We start from the raw sequence: 26,498 nt of genomic DNA on the forward strand, positions 1-26,498 counted from the left end.
ATACTTTAAAAAATAATGTTAAATTAGATTCTTCATTATAATCTATGTCATATAATTTTCAACTTTTTGGTGTTCATGGTAAACCATAAATAATAAAAACCATAATAAATTTTTCATGTCCCCGAGTTTATTTTAGAGATCAGGTTGCCCTAAGTTGTGTGTAAAGCTGGAAGGAGAAATTCAAGGATTAGGTATAAGATTCTCTGGATTTGTAAATAAATTAATTCATTTGAAACTGAGATTTTGTTTCAATTCTTTCAGAAATATAAACAATGGCCACAAACAACATGAGCATTCAGCGCATAAAACGCGAATTCAAGGAGGTTCTCAAAAGTGAGGAAATAACACAATGCTCAATAAAATTAGACATAATAAACGATAATTTTACTGAGTTAAGAGGAGAGATTGCAGGTCCACCTGATACGCCGTACGAAGGTAAGAAAAGCTTTGAAACTTTCTTCAGCTTACTGTTAAATAAATAAAAAATACTTTTTTTATTCATAGGTGGAATATTCAAGTTGGAAATCAAGGTTCCCGAAACGTATCCCTTCAATCCTCCTAAAGTCAAATTTATCACAAAACTTTGGCATCCAAATATTTCGTCTGTTACTGGCGCGATTTGTTTAGACATTTTAAAAGATAATTGGGCAGCAGGTAAATTATATATCTTATTGCATCAAATGATCGATCTTATTTAAATAAATATTACAATATTTTATTCACTAAAACTCAGCGATGACTTTGCGAACAGTTTTGCTGTCCCTTCAAGCCTTATTGGCTGCCGCAGAGCCCGATGATCCACAAGATGCAGTCGTAGCAACACAGTACAAAGAAAACTATCAAATGTTTGAGTCAACAGCAAAACATTGGACTAATGTATATGCGGGTGGTCCACACAAACTAGAAGAGTTCGATCGAAAGGTTCAACGACTTAAGGATATGGGTATTGGAGACTATGAAGCAAGAGCAGCTCTTTCGCGCAATAACTGGAACTTGGAAAGGGCTACAGAACAATTATTTAGTTAGTTTTGAATGTTATCTACTTGTTATAAAAAATTATTCCTCTAAAAATTTTTTGTTAAAGATTCACAGGAACATATTTTTAAAATTGTCAAATCGGGGTAATCTGCATGTGTTTCTAATGACTTTGTTTTTCATTCAAAAGGTTCCTGTTGTTTTTTTCGAGAAGGTTGAATCAATAAAACGCAAATTGAAAAAATGGTCAATACTTATGAAAATTTTTTAATTTATTTAAGAGATAATCTTAGGTTATAATGATTGTATGCATTGTAATAACAAATCTCTTAGTTTTAATCTCATTGTAGGTTTTCCCTTGCATATTAAATGCGTTGAATGTTCGTCTATATTGATTGTTGTATCTTCTGATCCTATTGTTATTATATACGATCCCGGTCGCTTTTGCTCACAATTCAACAAGAGACCTTCTTGTTTCAACTTTTTCAGCAATAGATCAACGTCAATTGAGCCCAATTCGATTTTGGCTCTTGTTCCACTAGATTGTTTAAGAGGTTGCATTTCTTTTGCATTTAGTGCTTTTATTGAATATTTATTATCTTTTACTTCTAGAAGACCTGTAAGTGGTACTGCGTTTATGCCTGGTTGAATTTCTCGAGGTTGTAATGTTTTTGCTATATCGTTACTCAAATTTACTTTCACATTTATATTTTTGAGCGGAAGCTTTATTACACGCTCCCGATTAAAAGTAATGACTTGGCGATCAGTACATTGATCAATAGTTAGTTCAAGTTTCTGTGGCATCATTGGTGGCGGTACTGTGTAGCTTTCCGGAATTATTAATACTCCTGGTTTGAGTTCCTTAATGAGTTTGTTTGCCTGCTGAAAATTCAAAGAAGTATCGATGGGACAATAAACTGCCTTCATTGCAAGAGGTTGAAATGGAGCTAAAGCCTGTATGTAAGGAAAATCTGGCTCAGTAAAAATGATTGTGTGTAAAGGATTTGAGCCCCATAATTCTATGAAATGAACAATGTCTCCGAAACGAAGACTAGGATGTCCACAAAATACAATGCAAGGCTGGCGAAACTCTGAACTAAAGCCATCTGAGTAAATATGCTGAAAGTGTTTTAATCGAGAATTTTTCACCAAACTCGCATGTGGAAAAGGCTCGTCCGGTATATAAACCTTGTTTTGCTTCACCGAACTTAGCCACTCTGCAAGTATGTTGGAGTATGCAAGAGACGAATCTGCTACCGGTGATATGAAAAACATTGGTATTTGTGACAAACCAGCATTGTCCAAGTTTGTTGAGAGGCATTCAAACAAATCGTAAACTACTCCCGATGGATAGCATGGTATTAGTACGCTGCCTCCACTGCGAAGTGTTACAGCCACGTTCATGCAAAGCTCACCTAACATACCATCGGGATTAACATGAGGAGCTTGTGTCAATCCAGTCATTATAGCAACATCTGAATATTTTAAGGCCGTTTGGTTGATCGGGCGTGGATGTGTAGTGAGCGTACTGGAACCAGATATGTAAGATATTTTTTCATGTCCTGAGCATATAATCCAATTAGACGATCCGAGACAATAGCCGGAACTAATTGCTGTAACTTGTAGTGCCCCGTAAATATCAATTTTTTCGTCATAACCTGCCAAATGGACTCGTGATAAACTCTTGTTAACAGCATCCATATTAAACATATGCTTCCAATTTTTGGGTTTGTGTGCATCACACAGAGGAGATGGTAGATTCTGCAAAATTCCTTTCCATTTGTAAGCTGTATTGGCTTTAGGCGATGCCTCAATGTATTCTACCAACTCCTCTAAAAAGAATCGTCCAATTTGCAAAGTGGGCTCTGTGGCATAAACTACTCCCTTAAAGTTGGTTCCTTCGGTTATGTATGGTAACGCAAGCATATTCAAATAATTAGATATTAAAATAATATCAACTTCAGAAAAGTCTACAATGTTTTCCATTGGGCTGAGAAACTCCGGCGCTGAATCAATAAAGACCTTACCGCAACACTCTTTAAGTTCGCCATCTGCTTGATCGTGAGAGTCTCTTGGGAGCCAATTCGGCAACGAGGCAAATTTAGAGCTCTGAACCAAAGACAATGGAAGAAAATTAAGAACTACAAAAAACAAAATTGTGTTAATAATTAATGTTTATAGTATTTATTTGAATCGAAAGTTTACCGGTACTAATGGTTAAACCACAATCCAGCATAATCAACAGCTCTTTGTAGCTTAATATATAACATGGCTTGGCCGGATCGGAACTAAGACAATACAACTTCATGCTTTAACTTATTTGATTTTAACTAAATATTTATTTTTTCAAATTAAAAAATGTAATGTTGCGGATTCGTAAATTACTGAGCTGTATGTGATTTTACTCTGGGTCAGTTGAAAGAGGTGTTCACAAAAGAGGATATGAACATTCAATCGTTACTGCATAAAATGTTATAACATATTTATTTAAATATTTACATAAATAAACTATTTTTTAGATTTTGTTAATATTTTTATAATTATGAAAATAAAATGTATTGAAAGTTGAAATATTTATTGAAAAAAAAACCTTTTAAATTTTTTATTCTTTCTTCCTAAGTTTTATTTCAAGTAATTTCAAGCTTCAATGCATTTCAATATAAAGCTGTTTTTAAATCGGTTAGGGGTTTAAAATAACTTTTAAAATTAAAACCATCAACTTCAATTAATTTTTATTATTTATTTATTTTAACGACTTCTGACTTACATTAACTTACAAAGTATTTCAATACCTAATGTTTTTTTTCAATTGAACTGTTGTTATCTTACTTTATTTTCCAATTTTTTAATAATCCTTATTCTATGTTTAACATTACAAATTTGTCCTTAAAAACTAATTTATACAAATTTTTAATGTTACGTGATTGTGAAAATAATATTAGTTTCTATACAAGTCATTATGGCAAAGTTATTAAAAATATAAACTGTTCTTTTTAAAAGGCTTCTGAGTTATTTAGTTCAAATGTATAACATTTAAACTGTTTGAAAGGCCTAGGTTTTTTTTTAATTTAAGGCTACACATATTCATAAATTCAATTATGGCAAATATCAATCAGATAATATATAATTATATTTATACCTATTTTTTTAAAATAATGTTAACCGAAAAGATGCATGTGTTATTGAATAAAAGGTGGATTAAGTTTACATTTTATAATAATTTTGTTGAAAAATGTTCAAGTTTATACATTTGCAGCATCATCTACAACTTTGTATTTTTGTACATTTGTGGAAGCATTTTGCACGATGATAAACGTATATACAGTTTTATTCACCGTTACTACACAATCTTTTCAGTACCTTCAATCTCTAATTTGAATAGCGTTTTCTTCACTCTAAGTGACGTTAACCGGACTGCAGGATTTGAATGCCAGCACTCTTGCATGATTTTAGATAAAATGACGAGTATATCCTCATCATTCCATCGTGCTGGTATAGGAGGTCGAAAAGCCTTTGCACAAACCACGGCATACATATCATCGAAACTTGGGTCTGATGGAACAACATCGTGATAGGGTAAGGCATAATCTTCACATGTAGTACTTTTAGTGCCACGTAAAGTTGTTATGCACCTACGACTCATTTCCCAAAATACTAAAGCCACCGAGTACATGTCTGCCATTTTAAAACTTTCAAAAGATTTTGAATCGATAGTTTCATCTAGTACTTCAGGCGCCATGTATCGACGTGTACCTACACGAGTATTAGGAGCAATTTGTATTTCATCAGATTCGCTTGAGTATTTTACGGCTAACCCAAAGTCCGCTATGCAACATTGTCCATTGCGTTTTACGAGAATATTTTTACTCTTGATATCTCTATGAGCAATAGCTGGTTTTCCGGGAGTTCCAAAAATTTCAGTATGTAAATGTGCCAAGCCGGATGCCAAGGACAAGGCCAATTTTTTAAGCATTGAAGGGTTTAGAACACGTTTTTGCAGATAATCATGCAAACTTCCTAATTCATGGTAGTCTGTTATGAGTAACATCTGTGTCCATGATCCTGTCCCTTTTATGTCTGCAGCTATGAATCCTAAAATATTTTCATGACGCATTAAGACTGTCTGGTAAATTTCAGTTTCCCGGAACCATGATGCTTCTTCGGTAGTGAAGAAAATTTTCACAGCAACTTTTTCATCGCGCCATTTTGCTAGCCAGACTTCGCCATATCTTCCTTTTCCTATCGATCTTTCCATTTGAATTTGTTTGGCAATCGTCCGTTGCACAAGTAATGGAAGACCAGACCCCGAACCTGAACTTTGTTCCATCAATTCAGACAAAGGAGAGGTTTGAATGATACCTATCGAATCCATTAACCTAGTTTGTCGACGTCTACGTTCACGTTTTTTGAATGTCACGTAAACTATTGTTATCATCACTAAGAACACCGTTGCACACACAAATAAGGACACGACTAGTGCTATCATGTGAATGTTAGGCACTGATTCTGCTGCAGTTTGAGCTGGAGGTTCTGTTGTTCGTGGAATTAGCTCTAACTCATCATCTCGATTACAATAATCTGTATCATCACAGCATTTTACATTGATTCCATGTAGATGAGGTGATGTTTGACACTGAAAATTAAATAAAAAAACAGAATGAGTATTCGGGTTTTTATAAACACATTTTCTAAGCCAATTTACCTGCCAAAATCCTCCGTCACTTGATGGAGACATACATCCATAAAATCGTAATTCATATAGCTCGCCATCTTCATCTTCATCTTGCTGCACTGAACTGAAGCACGATCCACCGATTTGTGTTTTACACGTTCCATTTGGAGAGCCGTCCGGGCACGCATTTTCACAATAACACAAAAGTGCTAAAATAGAAATGATGAAAAAAGATGTATTACAAGTTTCTGCTAGAAAAACTAATGTATTATAGAAAGTTTTGAGGTTACGCAACAGGTACTTCGATTTTAAACCTTAATTTATAAGAACATCTTCTGATTACAATATAAAAAAATATTATATTAATTTAAAATTAACTATGTGTCTTTTTTGCGTACCTTAAAAATTTATTTTCAAAGGTAAAAAAGTTTGATTGCCAATTCTATTAATAGATATCATCACTTGTTCCCTTACTCATCAAGACGCATTCACTATTTTGCCAATCAAAAGCTAACCTACAAAACGATGAAGACTACTTCGAGGAATTAACATGAAACCTATATGTATTATTTATTATCATTAATTATGATAGACGAACAAATTTTATATTTTCATTTTTTTATAGTGGATTTTAATCAGAAGAGGGGGAAATAAAAAATAAATATAGTTTAATCTTTTGTTTGTAACTTTGGATGCCAAACACAGTGGCGGATTTTCTCATATTTTTTTGTCATGGGGGTTATAATACCTTTTTTAACAGTTTTGAGGCATATTTTTAAGAATTTTGTTCTAAAAAAATCTCGGGGCCTAAGGCTGCAGCCTCATCAACCTACCGGTAAATCCATCACTGCCCAAACGTTATTTTCTTAAAATTTAATTGTTTAATTTTATTTTATAGTATTTTCAAATTTGAACTCAAAACCAGAGAGAAATTCAACAAAATCTAAAAAATATAGGTATAGGTATACAAATTTCATTTGGTCACGTAAATTAAAAAAAACGTAAAAAAGTAAATTAACTTCATTCTTTTGTATAATTTAATTGAAAATTAGAATTCTCAGAAAAATGTATTTCTGCCCCTTCTATGCAATGAGTTTATTGAGCCATGTTTGAGCCATGTTCTCTTGAAATTTTCTGCTTTTAAACCTTCTCAAAATTAGGTAATTTTGACAAACTTAAGAAAGAACACATATATTCTTGAAACATGTTTTGAGTTATAGCGAGCATTACTTATAAATATACTTAATGTAAATATTACATATGAAGAACAAATGGACAGTTTTTAAAAACCATAAAACAGTTAAATTAAATTATAAAACTTTAATGCGTAATCAAATTTATTTTGTATGATTTAAATAAATACATTCTAAATGAACAAGAATGGTACGATGTTTTATCATAAATGCTCTACTAAAATCATTATATTATTTACCATGTGTCTGTTTCTCTTTCTTCTGTCTTGATCTCGGCGCCATGTCTGGGTTCTCCTTTTCAATATTTTATTTTACTAATATTAGTATTGTCTATTCACAATTGTATATAAAAGAAAGAGCCCTGGTTTTGTAGCAAATCTTTGTTCCTTAATTATTAGAATTGTTTTTTTGTTATTTTCCTCCTCTTCATTTTAATTAGGATTCGATCGACCACTTTCATTGGTTAGCAAAAAGCTGTTTAATTTTTTTATGTATAATAGTATCCAATTGTTCTGTTTTTTACAAGATTTAATTTACACTGACTACAATATGCATTCAAAATATTTTATTTCTATAAATAACACCTATTATGGCATGTTAATGTATATATTTGTGTGTGTAGGTATTAATATTTATAATTATTTATTTTCATGTTTTATACTGAAAAATATTCATTTTTATGTCTCTTCAAATATGCATGTGTATATATATGTATTTTTCTTTGTATTCAAATAAATAACACATCAGACAAATTTAGAAAACACATGTGTTAAACTTCTGTTCAAATCATGATTCTATATTTAATATTTATAAGAATACGTTTTTTTTTTATTTTTATGATAAAATAAGTTTTAAATTTAAATAAATTTAATTCATTTTAAAAACTATAACTGCATATAAAATATTTCAGAAGACGATGCAAACAAGATTAAATAAGCGTTAAAAACCGATGTATTAACACTTTCACGACACCAACAGCACTGAGAAAGATTTTGAATCTCTGAGTGTTAGTGGGTTCTTTGTGTTCATTCACGAATACCACTTCACACAAATAGGTATTGAATGTTTGTTTGTGTGGGACTCAAACTTATTCTCTTTGAACAGGCTTTTCTTATTATATGATTGTTTAACAAAAAAATAAGGTTGTTCCTAATTGATCTACAATTTTTAGGTTTTTTTCAAATTGTATTTTCTTATATCTTTTATTTTGCGTTTCTGTTTACAAAATATAATTTCAAAAATGAATTAGTTTTTAATTTATGCTAAAGCTGCAACTTGATTTTATTACGATGCATAAGCGCTGTGATTTGAAAACTTGATTAAAAAAAAAAACATTTTTGAAGTTTTCAACTTCTAAAATCATTTTTATATTTTTCAAAAAAAAAATATATATATATATATAAAAAAAACTGTAAAGTATGAAACAAGTATGTTTTGAGGAAAACGAAAAAATAAAGTATGAAACAAGTCAGCCCCGAGGAGAACGGAAAAATAGTTCACCAAAAAATATAAAAATTTGGGCAAAAATTATTGGGTGCATTCAAGAATGCCCATCGATGGACATCAATGATTTTTTCCAAAATTTTTTTCATCGAACGCGTTCAAGTCTTATAAAATGGATTGTTCAATTTATTAAAAAACATCAAAAATCGTTAAAATAAATCATAAAAGTCAAAAATATTCATCAAAAAACACATTTATGATGGAAAACATATTATAGAAAAAAAATCATGATGGACGCGATGAGTGATCTTGAATGCACCCATTGAAATGAAGTTTTTGATTTAAGATAAATAATTAAGATGACATTACTTTAAATGCTTTGGTGAAAAGATAATTATGTTATAAAAAATTTGCCCAAATTTTTATATTTTTTTCGCAAAATCATTATAAAAATGGTAATAAGAGGCTCTGAGTTAATTTTTTTTTAGAGTTCTTCAAATTTTTTTTCGTGAACAACATGCGGCACGTCATAACTAACAATTTTTTTCATAAGACATATGCTCTGAGACGTATAGTTTTCAAGATTACCTCTCAGGAACACATTTTGTAGGGCAAAATAAATAAATAAAATAAAAATGCTAAAAAAGAAAAAGATTTTTTAAGATTAGAATTTTCTGTAGATTTCGGTCTACGTAACCGTCGAATGTTATTTTTGATTTTCAAATCAAAAATCCTCTCTTGAAGTATGTATGCATATTATTCGTACTTTAGTAAAAATAAATTAAATTTTCATATGTATTTCATCGGCATTAAGTTTTGGTTTAAATGTGGGAACTCTGAGACACTTACTTAATTTTCTCGGAATTTCTATGCACTTCGAAACGTTCTATCGACTCTAAAATCTTCTCCAAACGAAAATGAACAAATTCGATCTCTATGACCAAGATATATAGAATAAGAATCATTTTATTATTACAAAATGCATAAAGTTTATTTTTTATAAATTCCTACCATCAGAAATTGGATTTTTATAAAGTACATGACAAATTATCTATTATAAAAAAATTTTTTCAGGAAAAGTGTATAACACGATAGAATTTAGCTTCTACTAAGTCGTTCTTTTTGAGCGTTGAATGGATGAGAGTTGAATAAAAATAATAATATATTTAGTATAAAAAATTTAAATAAGTTTTTTTTTATTTCTTCACACCATTTTTTTTCTTATACAAAAGATCATTCCATTACCTGTACGTACCGCAGGTGCTTAAACGGACGCTTTAAGGTGTCAGATTATGTTCAAATACAATACATTCTGTATCGATGCTACAAATATTTCAGAGCGTCTTTAGAAATACTTCTTGTTTTGTATTTTTTTTATTTTTCTTTGTCTCTCCATTCTTTTCTGTATCATGTTGTGTAAAATACGTTTATTGGCATTAACGATCTTATATGTTGGGCTCGATAATAGAAGCAGCATCAATATACATTATACACAATTTAATGTGAAATATTAATATTATGCAAATATCTAGGCAAAAATGTATTTTAACATAATTTTTGGTATGTATTTTGATAAATTAACTATCATGTTATGTACTGAAATTTTTCTAATGATTACAATAACCTGGGAATGAATTAGCTAACACCAAAGAGATCTCGTCTCAAAAACGAATCAGCACAATACGAAACAAGAAGAAAAGAAAGAGAAGAACAAATCAAGCAAGAATAAATTTTGCTGTATACATTAAACGTGAAATACTGCATTAAGCTTATTCCCTTATGTTGTTATTTTCTTATTAAAAGGAACATTATATGCCTTACAAGTCTCTTCATATATACATGCAAGGTATCGAGGCAAACGATCTTTTTTGTTTCCAAGAATGCTAACTGTGATAATGTATGATGATCTCCATGAACATTTATACCAAAGAATTACAGAAAAAAATCAAGAATGTATATTGTATTCAATTCTTAATTTTATATTATAAAATAAATTCAGTGTGTTGTAGGAATAAATATTGTAATAAACGAATGCTCAGAGTGTTAAAAAGATTCTTCATCCTTTTTTTGTATAATACATGTACTGTATGTTTATTAATTGTATATATGTACATGTAAATATGAAAATTTTCTGTGCTACAATAAAATTAAGAGGAATTGACGATATATGATTTAACAATTGCAAAATTGACTTTTAAAAATTTAATTAAGCTAGTTGTTTGCTGAATTTTAACCTAATTTTTTTTAAGCTGTTTTAATAAATTTTTAATATTTACACGAATGAGAGTTGGATATCTGCGAAAATTGTATTGAAAGCTTATTCTTTCTGTATCTGTCTTTTTTTGTTTTGCGTAATATTCTTGATAACCATTTTCTCCTTATATATTTTTTGATTTTTAGCTCAAGTAAAACTAAAAAATAAAGCCGGTGCACTGTTCCAAAACGTAAGTTGGACAAAAAGACCTTTTTATGTAAATTTGTACTGAAATTAGAAGCTCAAAATGGATATTCTGCGCTGAAAATATTTTCCATAAAATTACTGTACTTTAAAGATTCTATGTTTTTTTCACTCAAGTACCTAAGTGGTAAGATCTTAAATATACTTATAATAAAAGAATTCACAAAAAATCTAGAGTATTTCAGGCTTAATTGGATATACATATATTCAGACATATATTTGAATTAAAGCAAATTGTAAGTCACTCTTTACGACCTGAACTGGCAATTATAGGCGTTGCATTTTTCTAATTTTGTTTTCTAAAATTGTTTCTCAAAAGTCAAAAAAAAAAAATTCAAAACTTCTATTAACCAAAAATTCACGATGAATAGCCCAAGAACTGAAAACTTTGGTCTCTTAGGATTTTTGACAGATGAAACAGGGGTCGAAAAGTCAAGTTTTGGTTTGATTTCATTCAAAATCAGTTAGGATATTTATCATATAAAGCGTTCTTTCAAATAAAATATGTCAGGTTGCTGGCAGACGCAATTTAAATCAAAGAAGGTTATTATCTTTTACCCAAATAAGTATTTAAAAATATTTTTTTTGTTTACTTTCTGGGAAATATCTTTGGGACTGAATATGAAAAATATGAACAATGTCTATTGAACACAAGCTTAGTTATTTGTTTGCTCACTATTTATTGCACTTTTAATTATAGTTGCGTCATCTTCAGCGAAACCCTATGTTTATTTTTTTTTCTTTAGTTTGCTGATATGTATTTATGGTTTTATAAATAATGTCCATGTTCGAACAAATAAGTCTTCCACAGAAATTTATTGTCTACTACTTCAAATTTCTTCTGCAAAGCAAAAATTGTAATCTCCAATGGAATTGAAAAATCGAAAGGAGCAAGAACACAAATAGAAAAACATCTTTTTATAATATGAGTTTTGAAGATGAAATACTCTGGGAAAACGTTTGATGTATTTTGGTTCGAATGTAACAGTTCCTTAACATATTTAGACATATTCACGTATAATCAATAATTTTATGCATGTACTTACCGTTTTTAATTGCTAAAATCCTGACAAAAACTATACAAATGCACAACAAAAATAAAATTACTTTATTATCGAAAGCCATATTAATAATTTTTTGACCAAGTCACATTTGAACCACGATGTAATTACAAAACCTAGAAGGCATTGTGCACGTACTGCTTTGCCCAGTATTCATTGTCAGTGTTCAAACTTTAGTGATAAAGTGTGCTCTGTGAAAATTCTCAAAATTTCCAATAAAACTATCAATCAATATTATCCAAAGTAAGTTAAAGCTAACATTAGGAAAGTAAAGCTTAATGAAAAAAAGAAACTTTCGGGGATTCTTTCAAATAAAGTTTGCTTTGTTAGAATATCTTGAGCGATGCGGGAGGTGGTGCTCGGGAGTTTTTTTTATTGAATCTTTGCAATGGCGACTAATGTCTGAAAATACGAAATCGATATGCTTTATCGCATTGACTATGTACTAAGGAAAATAATATTGAGATATTTTTTACACCATATTTATGCAAGTTTAAATAGAAATTTTTTTTGACAACTCATCCATGAGAAAATCATCTTTATATTACATGGCTTGGTTACATAACCGACTTTAAATGAAAATTTTGTGGAAATATTTGATTTCAAGACTATACCAATAATGTTTAAATGCAAATATATTTAAGATAAATAATTTCTAAAAAAATAGCTTTCTTTCTAGATTTTAATTTAGCTCCAAAAAGTATCTGTATTTAAAATATTTCATGTCAATATACATAGTTGAAAAATTAAATTCCAAACCGGCACTTTGACTAAATTTCCTCATACTTGTATTCTTAGTATTACGAGTTTAAAATGTATTACAATAGAATATTATTTTTAAATTTTTGAATTGAATCACATTATATTATTTAAAAATCTCGTCATAATAGAGTAAATAAAATGGCACCTCCAGCATATTCAGACCTTGGAAAACAAGCACGCGACATCTTTGGAAAAGGTTATCATTTTGGCTTGTGGAAACTTGATTGTAAAACTAAGACAGCCTCTGGCGTTGAATTTAATACATCTGGTCATTCCAACCAAGATTCCGGCAAAGTTTTCGGTTCTCTCGAGACTAAATACAAGTTTAAAGAACATGGAGTGACATTCTCTGAAAAATGGAACACAGACAACACGTTAACATCTGAAGTTGCAGTCGAGGATCAACTCATTAAAGGTTTAAAGTTGGCATTTGATGGTTCATTTGCACCACAAACAGGGTGAATAAAATATTTACGAATGTTTAAGTATGTGAAAAATGACTCCTGTTTTTTTTTCTTCATAGAAACAAAACCGGCAAAGTTAAGACCACTTACTCTCATGACGTCGTGCGTGTTGATGCTGATGTTAACATTGATTTGGCCGGACCTTTAATAAATTTGTCTGGTGTAGCTGCATATCAAGGTTGGTTGGCTGGTTATAAAACCGCTTTTGATACCCAAAAGTCAAAAGTTACTGTTAACAACTTTGCCCTTGGTTACACAACTAAGGACTTTGTCCTTCATACAAACGTGTAAGTTATGCCTTTTGTACATATTGATATTTTGTTTTTTAATATGACTATTTTTAAAAAGAAACGACGGTCGCGAGTTCGGTGGTTTGATCTACCAACGCTGCTCTGATCGTTTAGAAACTGGTGTTGAGTTGTCTTGGGCATCTGGTACCAATGCCACTAAATTCGGAATCGGAGCCAAATATGCATTAGATCGTGACGCATGTGTCCGTGCTAAGGTCAATAATTCATCTCAAATTGGTTTAGGTTATCAACAAAAATTGCGCGATGGTAAATTTTGCATACATTTGTACGTTAAACAAAAATGATTTACACAAATATGCTTTTTAGGTATCACTCTAACATTGTCAACGTTAATTGATGGCAAAAATTTCAATGCTGGAGGCCATAAAATTGGTGTTGCACTTGAACTCGAAGCTTAGAAATCGTCAGTTACAATAACATAAGCACTGCATAAAAGATTGCATACGTGCGAGCAAAGCAAACATATTTGAACCTAATTAAAGCTAATATACGATTACCGTTGAAAGTTACAATTTTAAAACAATTTGCGAAACGTCAGTTATTTAAATAATCTTGAATTTTCATTTAATTTAGTTTTGCTCACGGAATATTTTGAAAACAAGCTCGTATTTTTTTTTTTCGTTTTAATTAAAATAACATTCATTGAAGACAAATTTACTGTATTTGCTTACCTTATTAAGAAAAAAGTTTATTCAACTAGATGGAACTACATAAAAATGAAAAATAAATTAAAGTGACGATTTAGTGAAAATTAAATTCAGGTAGTTTTTATTTCATAGAAAACTTAATTAGAAGGTTCAAAAACGCTCCCATAAAATAAAGAAAGCTTAAAACTATCATGTCCGACAACTATTAAAAATGGCACTTCTACTCTGAATATAACTAGAGGTACAGACCGATTTATGGTAACAGCTGTAGCTAAACCTGCTTCACTTCCTTGTTCATTATAAATTTAATTTTATGTAAAACGTCATTAGCAAACAAATAAGGGTTGGCCAAATTCGTATGACGAACTCTTTTAAGCTCTTCAGACATACCTATTTATTTAACATATCATTCTTTCAAGAAGTATTTTCAGATGTAAACTGTGTTGATCGGTTACTTATATTTTCAATAAACATACCAAACCAGTCGTGTATTTTAGATGAATTTTTAAAAAGAGAAGAGCCTTTAAGTTATTGGATATTGAATATATAAAAGGAATTATATACTTTGATTATATTTCATTGCTGACAATATTTCATCATAAGTAGTACCTATTGCTCTAAAATGAACTAGATTCAAGGACGAGACAATACTGACCGGTGAAATAATTTCACTTTTGTTATTTAGTTTCATTTTGATAATATTGGACACAAGATATACAAGACAAGAAGACAAATTTAGATTCTACTGAGTTTTCTCCCATTTTGCTATAAAAATCAATAATTTAATTCGCTATAATTCGAATCAATTGTATTTCTTCTCAACACTAAGTAAAAAAGAAGTATATGCATGCTCAATTATCAACCCAATTGATAACTTTATTTGCATTGGTGAGTTTTTTGGTACATATTAAAACCATGAAGCTTATTCGTTTTTTCCTCTGAGTAAATAAAACGTATTAACAGATTGCTCCAAAAAACGTTCATCAGATTTTATTGAACTTATATTAACCTTAACTATTTTAGCACTATTGAACTTTTAAATTGTTTTCAACTTTAAACATATTAATTAAATGTAAAACTTTAATAAAGTATGTCGAAAGCTGTCACTCTTAACAGAAACTCTTGTTGATCTTTTCTTTTTAATAATTCGTTGGAATTAAAATCATCAATATAATCAAATATAATACATACATGTAATTGTAATAAAAATTTAGATTTGTTATAAATTGAAAACAATTAATAAGTTACTCTACAGTCAGGCTCAATGCACTATAAAACTACTTAACAATATTTACAAAGTGTTTATTTATATTAATTAGAATAAGTAATAATATAAAATTGACCAAAAAATTATTTTCGATTAAAAGCATACCACTTGCGTGAGTATAAACTAATAAGTAAAAACGAAGTAAGCTTTACCAGTGTTCGCTAAGTACTAGTATTTCATTGCTTTTAGTTAGATGTGTACAAGTCGCAAAGCTCGATAATGATTATTACCACTATTTATTTGTCATTCATTACTTTATTTTTTTGTTGTATTACTATCCTCTATATACCAATATATACTGCTACCTCTATTTAGTTTATAACTTTAAACTTTATGTCAATCTTTTAGGTGCTATAATTTTTTATATGTACATATGTATCACTGGTAAACAAATTAAACAAAAACAAATTGTTGAAAAGTTGCCCCAAACAAAATATTTTTTCATATCGTGGATCTTATAGTGGGGAAAAATATTAAATGTTTGTCTCTTTTCATACTTATCTCCCCTTAGCTACGAGTAATGACTTCCTTACATTTTCTCATATGCACTTCCGTTATACTCATTTCATTTTTTTTAAAATATTTTTTAAGCATAAACTTAAATTTACTTTTTTTCCTTTTTTTATATTTAGATTCGTCTACAAATGATAATTATTTATATTTTGATTAAAATATTGATATCGTAATCTGATTAGGATTGTCATCTTAACTACAACTTTATTTAAGAATTTTCTTTTTTGCCACAATTTTTTTTTTTGTCTCTAAAAGTTAGTTTATCGTGTTCTATGATCAAAATCCCCACAAATTAATCGCAGACTTTTTGTTTACCAATATATTGTCGTGGTTATATTAGTTTTCTCAGTTATAAATTGTAGTAAAGTTATTGATAAGACTATTGTCATAATTAATTATTAATTTTATAAAACTTAATTAATTTTCTAAAACGTTTGTAATTTTAAATATTTTTGATAATTAAAGAAAATATACATTGAAGTATTGTATTTATGCTAAGAATGCAATTTAATTTAAAAGCAAATCATCAAAGATAATCTCAAAAAATATAAAAATAAGTTTTAAAAGTTTTGAATAAAATGTCTGTCAAAAATACATAAAATATGAATGTATAAAGTAAATATTTTCTGTAATTTTCGTTTTTTTCTTTAAATTATTACTGTTGTGTCATGTCCCTGAATGCTAACAGTGATTAAAACTTTTTTGTACCTCTTCTAATCATCAAAACAAACAAAAACAACAGATCAGATGCCTATAAGTTTACTTAGGTATATTGTTTTTTTTTTTATTTTGCTGCGAAAATGTTTAATAAATATATAGTACTTTCAAGTATTTATTTATATTTCTTTCTGATTCCTAGAGGAATACAACTTCAAAATGTTTTATTGAATAATTTGTAAATAAATATGAAAAAAATATATACAAAAAACTGATAATAAAAGAAGTTATCAACTTCAAAAATAGATCATTTATATTCGTCAAAAATAAAAAAAATAGCAACTTTATTTACTTGGCACTTTTATGAACTTTGTTAACACAAGGCTCTTGTTTTATTCCTTTTTAATTCGCTTTTTTGTTATTTTTTATTTTTGTATATATTTTTAAATACATATATTTTTGTTTAAATATTCTTTTTAGTGTTGTTCAATTGATTTTATAAACCTTTTTTCAATCACGGAATTTCCAAAGCTAAAACATGACCCACAAAAAATACATTGTAGTGACCGCCAAGGGTTAAGAACTCTTATATGGGAATTTTTTTGTGCATTGAAATCATGCCTCCATTTTACAAATTGGACCTAAGTTGAGCAAAACAAGTATGACCTGCAGAAGAAATGGATCTTCTATCTCTTAAGGAAAAGGCGTGAGACGTGTACAAAATGAGTTACAAACCCTTCATGACTGAATATAAAGGATTTATAATAATAAAAACGGACTTGCACTTTTTTTTCAAATGCCGTTACAATAATCTAAATTAATTATGTACTTTGGCCTTTAAAAACAAATGATAATAAAATTTTAAATATTAATGAAATATTTTAATCAGTTTTCAAATAAATACTAATAAATTTTGTTAAAAACCACCTAAAATTCTAAATGTACTGTACATTTGAAATGCCATTTTAATCTTGTAAAATTGTTTTCAAATAAAACAGGTCATAGTAATTTCTATCATGTTCTTTCCAAAGGCCGTTACAATAATCAAAATTAATAATTAATTACTTCTCTCTTCAAATATTAATAAAATAAAAAAAAAAAATAAACAAATTTTAATTAAATATTTTGATGTATTTTCAAGTAAATACTTTTTTATATGAAAAAAATTATTATTTTGAAAAACTATTTTGAATATTGTTCTGCCCTATTTCTCTTTTACCTTCGTACTTTTTACCGGCATATGTACTTTCAAATTGCGATAAATTTGCATCTGAGCTGCGTTGGAATCATATCATTTTTCAGTTATAATTGAGACATCACAGTGTTTAGTTTATTTTGGATATATTTATTATTTTAAAGAGATTATGTATTTATTGTAATATTACAATAAATTATAAAAAAATTATTTAAAATTTATATGTATACTTCGGATTTTAAATGTTATTTAAAATAAAATAAGTAATAATTTTACAAACGAACAAATTTTGTGTGATTAATTATAATATTGCAGGTTGAACAAAAAATATTTACAAATTAATCTTTTTCGTTGAATTTTAAAGTAAACAAACAAAAAATAAAAAAGTAGATATTTTTTCAAAGTGCATACAAATTATGCTTATACTGTAAAATATGATAAAAGCAAAAAAGAATGTGAAAAAAGAGGAAGATAAAAAGTTCTTAAAACATAATTGAAAGACCTTGGACTATTTGGAGTTGATGATTTTTATTGTTTTACAGACATATATACAACAAGAGTATTTCCTTTTGTGGCCGTTACTTTAGGTGATTTACATGGTTAATATGTGTCAATTGTTATCCAAAGCAATAAAATACTTATTAAAAGTTTAAAATTAGGTAACAACAATGCTGATTTAGAAAAAAAATCTTGTTATTTTATGAAAAATAAGAAATGTTATGTTTGTACATATAAAATTAACATACTTCGAATTGTATTAAAAAGAAATATTTTTATTTTACTAGAAAAACATTTTCAACACATTTCAAACAACATAATTTGAAGAGTGATATCAAGAAAATAACAAGTTTTGTATTGAATTTGAAAAATGTGCTATTTTGCAACAAAATTTCATAAAAGATATCAATCACGAAGACAAAAAATAAATCATATACTTTTCAAAATTTTTTTCACCATGTTTTATTTGTATTGGTTTAGTTGTTGTGAAACACAATCATTTAGAATACATAATCAAAAACTAGACCACCCTGTGACTGCAATGAATTTAAAGTTAGCTGTGATAAATCGAACCAATTTAGGAACTAATAACACAAGCAATACTGATGATCATCATAATATTAAAAGGTAAAAAAAAACAAAAATTAATTTTATTTATTAATATTTGACTAAATAATTCATAATATTATGAATTGAAAAGTTTCTTGGTTTATAAAATAATTATATTACTTTGGAAATTTTGGAAAATTTTTATCATTTATATCATAGATATAACTATTTTTATATATAGAATTCTAAATATTTTTTAAATAACAGTATTACCATTAAAGAGGAATATAATCAAACGGAAAACAATACAAAAAACGAAAGAATGATAAAAGAGAAGGCACCATTTCATTACAACAACTATCAAAATGAGAGTGATTACTTCAATCAAAATATACTATTTCAAAGAAACGGTCAAGAAGAATTAAAGATTCTGGGAAATATGGCAAGCATTAAAAATGTTTCAAATACAAATCCTCTAAGTGGTAACTTAATTGATAAACATAGCCAATCAAACAATTTTAGACAATCTACTTCTAATATCAATTCCAACACAAGCTATGACACAAATATTTTGTATGTACAAGCAAAATATAAATATGTAAAAAAAATATTTCCGGACAATTCTCATCGATCACGTGTTAACAGCGTTTTTGAATCATCTAGTAAAATGATATATAATTATACAAAAACCAATCTAGACCGATTTAGAAGAAGGGGAACAATTTCATTGCTAGGATTATTTGAGCTGACGACTCAAAACGGTAAACGTGACGATGGTCTAAGTGAAATGCAAGCTGCTAAGTTGGCCGTAAAACATATCAATGCTAAAAATATATTACCTGGATACCAACTAGAGTTGCTGATAAATGATACGAAGGTATCGATATTAAAATCTTGCTTTCACTTTAAAATCTTACTTTTCACACAATTTTACTACATATTATTTTAGTGTGATCCTGGAGTTGGAATTGATCGTTTTTTTCATGCACTTTATACCCGGCACAATACTCGAATTGTGATGCTCTTGGGTTCGGCATGTTCTGAAGTAACAGAAACCTTAGCAAAAATTGTACCTTATTGGAATGTTCTACAGGTAAAATTAACCTGTGTTAACTGAATTAGGTTGTAATTAAGTCTTTTCATTTAAGGTATCATTTGGCTCTACGTCACCTGCTCTTAGTGATCGTGGACAATTTCCTTTATTTTATCGTACATCTACCCCTGATTCTTCACATAATCGTGCTCGTATTGCTTTTATAAGAAAGTTTAATTGGGACACTGTTACGACCTTTTCACAAAACGAAGAAGTTTATTCATTGGCCATAAATGATCTGGTCACAGAATTGGAAAGGGCCAACATTTCGTGCACAGCAACAATTACTTTTGCTGAAACTGATTTCAAAGAACAAATTCGATTGCTGAAGGTATCCTTGTATTTTTTTTTTGAATGTTAAACAATTTTTGACTATTTCATGTCGAAATACTATTTGTTTGAAATCTTAAAATGTAAAAACTGTTAAAATATTTATTATTAATATGTTTTAAAAACGTTCTAGGACTTAGATACGAGGATCATAATAGGAAGTTTTTCCCAAAAACTAGCTCCAATAATTTTTTGTGAAGTAATAAAATTTACAAATACGAAGTACTTGCGTTATTCAATGCTTGTTATTCAATTTCAAGGCATATAAACTGAGTATGTATGGTTCAGATTATGCATGGATGGTACAAGAAGATTTAGGATCATCATGGTGGTTCCAAAGTACGGACGAATGTACAGTCAAACAATTGCAGAATGTGGTTGAAAATATGATCATCGTATCCAGTCACAATAGCATAGTAGGTCAAAAACTGTCATATAGCGGTCTGGTAAGTTTTGTGAACATAATTTGAAAAAAGACCAAATAAATCAATTTTATGTAATTTACAAAGAGCAATACAATGTTTCAACAAGAACTACAAGGGCTGAATGTTTCAAAACATATTTCAAGATACGCGGCTCAGACGTATGACGCTGTTTGGGCTATTTCATTAGCTTTACGTAAAGCTGAAGCATTTTGGCGAAACCGTAACTTAGAACAATTCAAATTAGACAGTTTTGACTACACTCGATATGACATGGCAATGGAGTTTCTTTATCAGTTTAGTCAGCTTAAGTTTCTGGGGGTTTCTGTAAGCTTTTTCTTTATGTACCTAATATATATACATATATATTCATTCTTATTTGAATCTTATTACTTAACTATGACATTATTTATCTCAAAAATGTCACAATTTTGTTTTTCTTACTGAAAATATTTTTTGTATTATTTATGCATACCTGTATTGAGCATAATTATTTAATATCTGAGTAAAAAATTCGATTTGGCTGAAATTTCGTATGTGGATAAGCCTAGTCATCCTGAATCCCAATCGGTCATTTTCGGTTCTGACTCATCATTGGGAGGCTTTTTCGGGGTTTTCGCGCATTTGACGATTTTTTACGCATTAAATTTTTAAATGTGCATATCTTTTTTACTATAAGTCCGATTTTAATAATTGAACAGTCGTTGGAAGCGTCTTTTGTTTGTTGAAAGAAAAAATAATTTTTGATTTGAAATAATAAAGTTATTGGTCAAAAACTAACTTTGAGCCTGCGTAATTCAAAAAGTTACCATTGTTTTTCCATGAAAGTACATTCATTTTAAAATGAGCTTCGCCAAATATGCGTAGCGCTTCTAGTTTTGATGCTATAAGCGAATAAATTTTAGAAGCCTACACAAGACGCTTCTTTTAAAAACGCTTCCAACGACTATTCAATCGTTAAAATCGGACTAATAGTTAAAAAGATACGCACACTTGAAAATTTGACGCGCAAAAAATCGAGAAATGCGTGAAAAAGCCTCCCACGGGTGAATGATAAGTCAGAACCAAAAATGATCGATTGGGATTTGTTCAGGATGACAAGGCTTATCCACATACGAAATTTCAGCCAAATCGATTTTTTTTTTACTCAGATATTAAATAATTATGCCCTATTAGGTAATTTATTACATTCTAAAATAAGCTAAATAAAAAAAAAATAGAAAAAGTAGTCGTCTAAAGAACGACCTACTATACCGCATTTCGAGTGTTCGAGTGGGAACTAAAGGGAAATATTTTGCACTGTTGGGAACTAAGGGAACTATTTTGCACTGTTGGGAACTAAAGGGAACTATTTTGCACTGTTGGGAACTAATGGGAACTATTAAACACTTATAAGAACTATTAGGAACAAAAAAAAATTTGGGGCACACCGGAACACACACACACACTGACACACACACGACAAGTCGAGTTTGATACCGCATTTTTTCTTCGAAATGCGGTAAAAAAATAATAATTATGGCATTGACGATTCTAGTCAAAATTTATTTAGGGTCCTGTGTCATTTGATGGAGCTGATCGTATTGGAAACACAGCACTCTATCAAATACAATCAAGTAAAGTTGTTCAAATATCATTATATTACCCAGAGACTCAGTACTTGGATTTTGCATGTATCAACTGCTCATCAATTAAGTGGTACAAAGGACAAACACCGATTGCAAAAAGAATACTTAAATTTCGTATAGTAACCATTTCACCTGTAGCATTTTACACAATTACTGCTTTTTCTTGTATAGGAGTGTTATTGTCAGCACTATTTCTTTCATTCAACTTATATTTCAGGAAGATAAAGTAATAACATATCAAGTAAAATTTAAGTTATGTGGACATTGTCACACTGGTTTTCATTTAGTGTTTCAAAAAAGTTTTATCGAAAATATTTTTCTACAAAAAAAACTCTGAATAGATACAAAATTCATGCCCACACAATTTAAAATATCTATTAATTAAAATTGCAAAATAAATAAGAAATTTTATTTTTTAAACTATCTTTTCAGAGCTATCAAGATTTCAAGCCCGAAATTAAGCAATATTACTGCTTTAGGTTGTATTTTGGTCTATATGTCAGTTATATTTCTTGGATTAGATCACAGTACACTACCAGCTTACTGGCTTTTTCCTGCTGTTTGCATAGTAAGAAATTTATTTATTTTCATATGAGTAACAAAAGTTTCAAATATTCAAAGATCTTCCAAAATAGGAAGAATAAATCCCTTGAAAATAATTTGAAACGATAAGAGAGTATTTTCCATCTAAACTACTTCATTCTGTTTCCTTTCTAAAATTTGTTTTAAAAATATTTTTATTAAATCATTCAAATCTTCTTCTACCAAGCTTTTTTCTTCTGATAATTTGTCTGTATAGACTGAAGTTAGCTAATATTACAATTCATAATTCTTAATTTGTAATTATTTATTATAAACTGTTGATATACATCTATTTGATTTTTTGTTGTTTTGTCTCTACCGGCCACCACCTATCGTAGGCTATAGAGCTATTGGTGGGATGTCACATACACGGGTGTTGGTTTGTAGCTCTTTACCTGGCTCACGGGATATTCTTCTGCCAGCACGTAATGACTTCTACACGGCGCACTTCTTTATCGACAATTCTTATCTCTCTCTCCTCACTAACCTCATATCGGCATCATACGGGGTGCGCGTTGCATGGAACTCTTGACGGTATTTTTAGGTGACAGAATTATAGAAACATTTCATAGCTGATGTTTCATGCAGTTTGTTGTTTACTTTATTTCGTGCACATACAACCGACAAGGTGAAACAACATTGTATAGTGCTGTTGCTTTGTCCGCTCGTGAAATCGAACCACTGACCATCTAGTTGCAAAGCTGACGCTCTATCGCTAGACTAAAGAAGCGGATTAGATATGTTACACCTTATTACTCCTTAAAAAAACTAAGTAGGCAAGAGAAAACAATCACAATAGATTTTCAGACCGCGGCTATGCATCCTCGTTGAAAGCATTTTGAATAACTGTTCTGACCTATTTAAATAAAACCTATTACACTTACATGTCGTTTAATTTTAAATTTACAAATTTTGTCTTATTTTATTCAAGGCTCGTGTTTCATTGCTATCATCTGGTTTCTCTTTGGCTTTTGGATCCATGTTTGCCAAGACATATCGTGTTCACAGAATTTTGTGTGGTGGAGGCCTCTGTAAAGATCGAATTTTGCAAGACTCCAAACTTATACTACTTATTTGTATTTTATTGCTTATTGATGGATTTGTGGTTCTCCTCTGGATTCTAAAAGATCCCATGGAACGATACTTAAGCAATTTGAATTTAGAAATCAGCACAGAAGATCGTAGCGTTGTATATCAGCCACAGGTATAAAAAAATAAACATTTTTTTTTTTGTCTTTATTGTGTTTATTCATATCTATTATCCAGGTAGAGGTGTGTCAATCACAACACACTTCAAAGTGGCTTGGAATTTTGTACATTTATAAAGGATTGTTACTGGTTGTGGGAGTTTACATGGCGTGGGAGACTCGTCATGTGAAAATATCAGCTCTTAATGACTCGCAATACATTGGAATAAGTGTATACAGTGTCGTGATCACCAGCGCAAGTGTTGTAGTACTGGCAAATTTACTCGCAGAACGAGTTACATTATCATTTATTATTATATCCGTTTTTATATTAATTAGTACGACGGCAACACTATGCTTACTGTTTTTACCAAAAATTCGAGATATTTGGCGAAAAGGTAAATTTATACGTGTATGCCACATGAATATTTTATGAAATTTATCTTTTCTGATGTAATTAAAAGACAACCGTGATCTAGTGGTACATAGCATGGGTTTGAAAATTGAATGTAATACAAGACGATTTGTCATGGATGATAACAGGGAAGTTTATTATAGAGTGGAAGTACAAAACCGAGTCTATAAAAGAGAGATAGCAGCTTTAGATGCAGAAATCCAAAAGTTAGAGAGATTGATTTTAGAGCCACACATCTCGTCAACATCATCTTCTACAATAACAATACAAACTTCAAAGGTAACTATTCATTCTTGAACCTAAGCTACTTACCTAACCGTATCTCAATTGGGGATGGATAATTCATTGGGAAGACAGGTTAAAAATTAGGACCGACTCTGTGATTAAGGAAGATTAGGATTGTACAGCTTGAATTTTCACAAATTCGAAGTTAAAATTCAATTTTATACTGAAACAATATATAGACCGACGGACGAATAAATAAAAATCAATGGCAACTGCATTTTTTTTTTTTTTTTTTTTTTTGAATAAATTAAATACATACTTAAAATTTATTTTTTCATGCATAAATAAAAGATGGAAGTTTGTAAAGTTTCCGAGCACATTGATTTGGAAAAACCGGAGTACGGAACACTTACAAGTGGTTTACCCCTTCTACTACTGTCTGTTCTTCCCTCTGTTCCACGCGCCAGTTGGCCTTCCGCTGAGCACATGTCGGTGCCAATGAGACGTTCCGTTACATTTAATTCAGAACCTCGAATGGATGAGGAAACTTGTCGTTTGCCATCATTTGATTTGATAAACTTAGGTTTAAAGCATCAAAGGTGTATGGAAAATAAAAGTATCTTAGATAAATTAAAAGGTGAGAAAAAGTGAAAAAAAATTATTATTTGTATGGCATGTAAATTTTCAAGAGCATGGAAGACTATTTTCAAAAACAAAAAAGGGAGGAAAAATAGAAAGAAATTTTTAAATAAATGGTTTCTTCGCAAGTCTTCACGTTGAATCTCGTAAACAGGCTATATTAAAATGCGATAAAGCTGACAACTGCATAAAATATTATTTTTCCAATATTTATTAACATACACATAATTTATTTATCTTTGTTCAACGTTGACAAACTAAGGTATTTTTGGTTCACGAGTTCCAAGTCGTAAAACGTCTCTTGCATCTGTAAATGGGCAAGGCATTACCGCGGCTTTTAAATCTCATATGAATTTATTAACTGGATTAGTGCCCGCGGCTCATTCAACTTCTTGTAGCACACTAAACCTACCTGTTGTGGACCCAAAAGTACTTCGGAGACCGTCATTTGCAAAAAGCGGCACATCTATTGAGATAACAGAGCCAGAATTTGTCGAAACTCGCAGGATGTCTTCGGTGACTGTAATAAAAACTCGTGATTTCTCATGTTTGAAAACAGAATTAAATACTTCAGAGTCTAAAGTAAATTTTCTTCTGCCACCAAATAGACGGTCCTCTATTTTTCAATTGGAATCCAAAGTTCCAGAGCGTATCAAAGGCTCTCCTCGTTATCCGCATAAAATAATGCCTACCAGCAGCTTATCATCTCTTGGAGAGCAACGAATTTCTAAAGAAAAAAAAAGTAATACAGCTTTAGATGCAAGTACAAACAACGAAAGGCGATCAAGACCTCCATTCAAGGCAAGATGGAAATCAATGGATGATTCAACGTGTACTACAAACTCTTTTGTGAGGAAAAATACACAAATACGCAGAGTTTTACCAACTTCACCAACCATTTTAGATAAATGAATACTTGTGACAAACAAAAAAATAAGAGAAGCAATAGTTAAGTACCTAAAGTTTTACATATTTTTATCCCATGTAGATATTTGGAAAATTGCTTAATAAAGAAAATTAGTAATACTATTGTTAAAATAATACACATACTTTAGAAAAATCATAAATAACTTTATTGAAACCATGAAACAATCTAAAGCTGGTACCTTCACTATATTTAATATAAAAATGTCGACCTACTATTGTGCTTTCCAAATACCCTTACTCAAATTTTATAAAGAATAATTAATGATTATATTAAGATAACAAAATATTATTATTATTTTTTTTTGTAAAAATAGGAACTTAATAAATTAGGTATTATGGTTTAATAAAAAGAATTTTTCCTTGTTAGTTTTTGCTTTTAAAAATA

General features: G+C 29.7%; 5 protein-coding genes across 6 annotated transcripts; 3 read left to right on the forward strand and 2 right to left on the reverse strand.

Annotated features, from left to right (window-relative positions):
• The first annotated feature begins 122 nt into the window (after positions 1 to 122).
• LOC134829863 (ubiquitin-conjugating enzyme E2-22 kDa) lies at positions 123 to 1,232 on the forward strand. The gene is made up of 4 exons (XM_063843150.1): positions 123 to 191; positions 262 to 435; positions 505 to 654; positions 734 to 1,232. The coding sequence occupies exons 2-4, from the start codon at positions 273 to 275 to the stop codon at positions 1,024 to 1,026; spliced, it is 606 nt and encodes a 201-aa protein (XP_063699220.1). The 5' UTR covers positions 123 to 191; positions 262 to 272; the 3' UTR covers positions 1,027 to 1,232.
• LOC134829860 (integrator complex subunit 9) lies at positions 1,227 to 3,445 on the reverse strand. Its single transcript, XM_063843146.1, has 2 exons — positions 3,181 to 3,445; positions 1,227 to 3,116 (listed from the first exon to the last, which is right to left on the reverse strand). The coding sequence occupies exons 1-2, from the start codon at positions 3,281 to 3,283 to the stop codon at positions 1,270 to 1,272; spliced, it is 1,950 nt and encodes a 649-aa protein (XP_063699216.1). The 5' UTR covers positions 3,284 to 3,445; the 3' UTR covers positions 1,227 to 1,269.
• A 233-nt stretch (positions 3,446 to 3,678) lies between these two features.
• LOC134832127 (bone morphogenetic protein receptor type-1B) lies at positions 3,679 to 11,917 on the reverse strand. 2 transcript variants are annotated; one of them, XM_063846030.1, is made up of 3 exons: positions 7,080 to 7,485; positions 5,678 to 5,856; positions 3,679 to 5,608 (listed from the first exon to the last, which is right to left on the reverse strand). In XM_063846030.1, the coding sequence occupies exons 1-3, from the start codon at positions 7,120 to 7,122 to the stop codon at positions 4,316 to 4,318; spliced, it is 1,515 nt and encodes a 504-aa protein (XP_063702100.1). In that variant the 5' UTR covers positions 7,123 to 7,485; the 3' UTR covers positions 3,679 to 4,315. The 2 variants fall into 2 exon arrangements, with proteins under 2 accessions (XP_063702100.1, XP_063702099.1); XM_063846029.1 differs by lacking the exon at positions 7,080 to 7,485 and adding an exon at positions 11,788 to 11,917 and having other exon boundaries at positions 3,681 to 5,608.
• Positions 11,918 to 11,933: 16 nt separating this feature from the next.
• Positions 11,934 to 14,095, forward strand: LOC134832128 (voltage-dependent anion-selective channel-like). Its single transcript, XM_063846031.1, has 5 exons — positions 11,934 to 12,045; positions 12,693 to 13,022; positions 13,088 to 13,315; positions 13,377 to 13,585; positions 13,646 to 14,095. The coding sequence occupies exons 2-5, from the start codon at positions 12,703 to 12,705 to the stop codon at positions 13,735 to 13,737; spliced, it is 849 nt and encodes a 282-aa protein (XP_063702101.1). The 5' UTR covers positions 11,934 to 12,045; positions 12,693 to 12,702; the 3' UTR covers positions 13,738 to 14,095.
• Positions 14,096 to 18,172: 4,077 nt separating this feature from the next.
• LOC134830882 (gamma-aminobutyric acid type B receptor subunit 2) lies at positions 18,173 to 26,111 on the forward strand. The gene is made up of 15 exons (XM_063844493.1): positions 18,173 to 18,277; positions 18,597 to 18,743; positions 18,933 to 19,542; positions 19,615 to 19,758; positions 19,814 to 20,089; positions 20,222 to 20,287; positions 20,349 to 20,534; positions 20,598 to 20,837; positions 22,063 to 22,364; positions 22,571 to 22,706; positions 23,652 to 23,924; positions 23,987 to 24,305; positions 24,372 to 24,601; positions 24,899 to 25,184; positions 25,449 to 26,111. The coding sequence occupies exons 2-15, from the start codon at positions 18,658 to 18,660 to the stop codon at positions 26,096 to 26,098; spliced, it is 3,804 nt and encodes a 1,267-aa protein (XP_063700563.1). The 5' UTR covers positions 18,173 to 18,277; positions 18,597 to 18,657; the 3' UTR covers positions 26,099 to 26,111.
• Positions 26,112 to 26,498: the final 387 nt, after the last annotated feature.

This window comes from Culicoides brevitarsis, chromosome 2, assembly GCF_036172545.1.
Source record: "Culicoides brevitarsis isolate CSIRO-B50_1 chromosome 2, AGI_CSIRO_Cbre_v1, whole genome shotgun sequence".
Classification (NCBI taxonomy): domain Eukaryota; kingdom Metazoa; phylum Arthropoda; class Insecta; order Diptera; family Ceratopogonidae; genus Culicoides; species Culicoides brevitarsis.

Bases quoted from the DNA above. Each gene is read 5' to 3' on its own strand.
- LOC134832127 (XM_063846029.1), bottom strand. From the start codon at position 11,866: ATGGCTTTCGATAATAAAGTAATTTTATTTTTGTTGTGCATTTGTATA. The intron at 5,857-11,787 runs GTAAGTACATGC...TTTCTATTTTAG, and splicing joins GATTTTAGCAATTAAAAACG to CACTTTTGTGTTATTGTGAA. The intron at 5,609-5,677 runs GTAAATTGGCTT...TTTAATTTTCAG, and splicing joins GTGACGGAGGATTTTGGCAG to TGTCAAACATCACCTCATCT.
- LOC134832128 (XM_063846031.1), top strand. From the start codon at position 12,703: ATGGCACCTCCAGCATATTCAGACCTTGGAAAACAAGCACGCGACATC. The intron at 13,316-13,376 runs GTAAGTTATGCC...ATTTTTAAAAAG, and splicing joins TTTGTCCTTCATACAAACGT to AAACGACGGTCGCGAGTTCG. The intron at 13,586-13,645 runs GTAAATTTTGCA...TATGCTTTTTAG, and splicing joins TCAACAAAAATTGCGCGATG to GTATCACTCTAACATTGTCA.
- LOC134829863 (XM_063843150.1), top strand. From the start codon at position 273: ATGGCCACAAACAACATGAGCATTCAGCGCATAAAACGCGAATTCAAG. The intron at 436-504 runs GTAAGAAAAGCT...TTTTATTCATAG, and splicing joins ACCTGATACGCCGTACGAAG to GTGGAATATTCAAGTTGGAA. The intron at 655-733 runs GTAAATTATATA...ACTAAAACTCAG, and splicing joins AAAAGATAATTGGGCAGCAG to CGATGACTTTGCGAACAGTT.
- LOC134830882 (XM_063844493.1), top strand. From the start codon at position 18,658: ATGAATTTAAAGTTAGCTGTGATAAATCGAACCAATTTAGGAACTAAT. The intron at 19,759-19,813 runs GTAAAATTAACC...TTTTCATTTAAG, and splicing joins CTTATTGGAATGTTCTACAG to GTATCATTTGGCTCTACGTC. The intron at 23,925-23,986 runs GTATAAAAAAAT...TCTATTATCCAG, and splicing joins GCGTTGTATATCAGCCACAG to GTAGAGGTGTGTCAATCACA.
- LOC134829860 (XM_063843146.1), bottom strand. From the start codon at position 3,283: ATGAAGTTGTATTGTCTTAGTTCCGATCCGGCCAAGCCATGTTATATA. The intron at 3,117-3,180 runs GTAAACTTTCGA...TGTTTTTTGTAG, and splicing joins TGGTTTAACCATTAGTACCG to TTCTTAATTTTCTTCCATTG.